The sequence below is a fragment of the Glycine max genome, chromosome 10, assembly GCF_000004515.6.
Source record: "Glycine max cultivar Williams 82 chromosome 10, Glycine_max_v4.0, whole genome shotgun sequence".
In the NCBI taxonomy this organism is placed as follows: Eukaryota; Viridiplantae; Streptophyta; class Magnoliopsida; order Fabales; family Fabaceae; genus Glycine; species Glycine max.
Genome location: NC_038246.2, coordinates 21807403 through 21809837, shown reverse-complemented (window position 1 = coordinate 21809837; position 2435 = coordinate 21807403). Strand labels below are relative to the sequence as shown.

At 42.3% G+C, this 2435-nt stretch overlaps 1 protein-coding gene across 1 annotated transcript; it reads left to right on the top strand.

Moving 5' to 3' along the window:
* Positions 1 to 1385: 1385 nt before the first annotated feature.
* LOC102663299 (uncharacterized) lies at positions 1386 to 2084 on the top strand. The gene is made up of 2 exons (XM_006589930.1): positions 1386 to 1613; positions 1716 to 2084. The coding sequence occupies exons 1-2, from the start codon at positions 1386 to 1388 to the stop codon at positions 2082 to 2084; spliced, it is 597 nt and encodes a 198-aa protein (XP_006589993.1).
* The last annotated feature ends 351 nt before the right edge of the window (positions 2085 to 2435 follow it).

The window sequence follows — 2435 nt, the reverse complement described above, 5'->3', positions numbered from 1 at the left end:
AATCTCAAGAACTGTTGGTTGCTTGGGGACTGGATGTAGGCACGGGTTGTTTGCAAACCAGTATAAATCTTGTGTTTGTCTTCTTCTTCCCTACACTCTTTAATTTCCGTTGTGTACTTTTAATTGCCGCTTTTACTTTTGGTTAAGTTATCGTTTCTGTTCTTTACTTTCTTAACTTAGTAGTAAGAGCATAGTTGAATCTAGTAACACTAAGAAGGATACATTTTTTAATTAGTCAAGACATATTAATAATTAATTCAACCCCCTCTTCTTAATTATTCCAAGGCCACTTGATCCAAAAAGATTTACTCTGTTGTGCATTTCTCAAAGTTTTTGCTTCTTGCTTGACACAAGAAGTGATGGCTACGAGAAATGAACGTGAGCGACTTCTTACTGAGGCTCTAAACAACCTGGTGCAAGTCATGTCTAATCAGGGAGGCGGTGGAAGAATAATTGCATACCATGGTTTAGATCGCTTTCATATGAATGACCCACCTACCTTCAAGGGGGGTTATGATCCTGAGGGTGTTGAGGCTTGGCTGAGGGAGATTGACAAGATCTTCTGAGTGATGGAGTGTCAGGACAAGAAAAAGGTATTGTTTGCTACTCACATGCTAACAGATGAGGCAAAGTACTAGTGGGAGAAAACTTGTCCACATCTAGAGGGATTAGGTGGTTTTATTGTTCCATAGGGGACCTTTAGACAAACTTTTCTGGAGAAGTATTTTCTAGAGGTTGTGAAGAACAGGAAGGAGATGGAGTTTCTCAAGTTGAAACATGGGAGCATGACAGTGGCAGAATATGCAACTAGGTTTGAAAACCTAGTCAAATACTTTTCTCATTATTAGGGGCAATCTAGTGAAAGGTCCAAATGTGTGAAGATGATGGTTAACTATCATGGCATCAACAACTTTGCACAATTATCGAATATGTGCAAGGTCTTTGATGAGGATTAGCGGGGGAAGGCTACTTTTTACAGGAATGCCAGTGCCAGTCATGGGAAAGAGAAGAAGCCTATGACTCACATTTGTGCTAAGCCGTACTCTACCCCTTCTGGACAATATGGCAACCACTTTGGGGGACAAAGGACCGGTGGATCCCAGCCTACCGGTAGAGGATTTCAGCCTATTGGTGGAAGTTCTCAGCCAGCTAACAAAGTGTCTCAACCTGCTGGTAGAGGTGGTGGTGGTTGTGCTCCTGCTACACTTGTTGCGCCATCCTAGTGTGCTAAGTGTGGTAAGATTTGTCATTTTACTCATGAGAGCCCAAATAGTGACGTGACTTGTTTCAATTGTCTAGGTAAGGGCTACATCAGTACTAGTTGCCTGCATCCTAGAAGAAAGAAGAGTAGGAGTCTGAATAACCAGAGTGGACGACCAAGGACAATGGGGAGAGTGTTTGCTCTTAGTGGAGCTGATGCCGCACAGTTCGATGATCTCATCCAAGGTATGTGTTTCATAAGTCATGTTCCCTTGGTTGTGTTGTATGATTCAGGTGGAACACATTCATTTATTTCTCGTGTTTGTGTTGAAAAACTTGCTTTGCCTGTGTGTTCTTTGAAATTTGACTTGATTATGGATACACCTGCTAGTGGGTCTGTTTTAACTTCTAATGTGTGCTTGCAATGTCCTATCTTGATTTCTGATAGACTATTTCTAGTTGACTTGGTTGTGTTACCCTTAAGTCAGATTGATGTTATTCTTGGTATGGACTAGTTATCTTTCAACCATGTCTTGCTAAACTGTTTTAAGAAATCTATTGTCTTTCTTGAGTCTGGTGTGAGTGATGGTGATGAGTTTTTATCTGCTAACCAGGTTAAGGCATCTTTGAGAGAGGATGCACAGGTATACATGATCCTAGCTAGCATGAGCGTTGAGACCAAGACCCCTGTGAGTGATATACCCATCGTGAGGGAGTTTCCTGAGGTGTTTGAGGAGGTGTCTTGGTTACCACCTGAGAGAGAGGTTGAGTTCTCCATAGACTTAGTGCTTGGTACTGAAACCATATCCATAACACCTTATAGGATGTCCCCTGTAGAGCTGAATGAGCTTAAGAAACAGTTGGAGGAGCTGATAGAGAAATAGTTTGTGAGGCCTAGTGTGTCACCCTGGGGAGCGCCTGTGTTGTTAGTCAAGAAGAAGGATGGGACCCTGAGGCTGTGCGTAGACTATCGTCAGCTGAATAAGGTGACGATTAAGAATAGTTACCATTTGCCTAGGATAGATGACCTAATGGACCAGTTAGTGGGGGCTTGTGTGTTTAGTAAGATAGATCTTAGGTCAGGTTACCACCAGATTAGAGTGAATTCTAGGGATATTCTGAAGACTGTCTTTAGGACCCGTTACGACCATTATGAGTATCTAGTTATGCCTTTCGGTGTGACCAATGCCACTGGCATGTTCATGGACTACATGAACAGGATCTTTCATCCCTAC

Excerpts from the sequence above, each read along its gene's own strand:
- LOC102663299 (XM_006589930.1), top strand. The coding sequence starts at position 1,386 with ATGGGGAGAGTGTTTGCTCTTAGTGGAGCTGATGCCGCACAGTTCGAT. Across the intron at positions 1,614-1,715 it reads GGTCTGTTTTAACTTCTAAT|TTATCTTTCAACCATGTCTT; the intron begins GTGTGCTTGCAA and ends GGTATGGACTAG.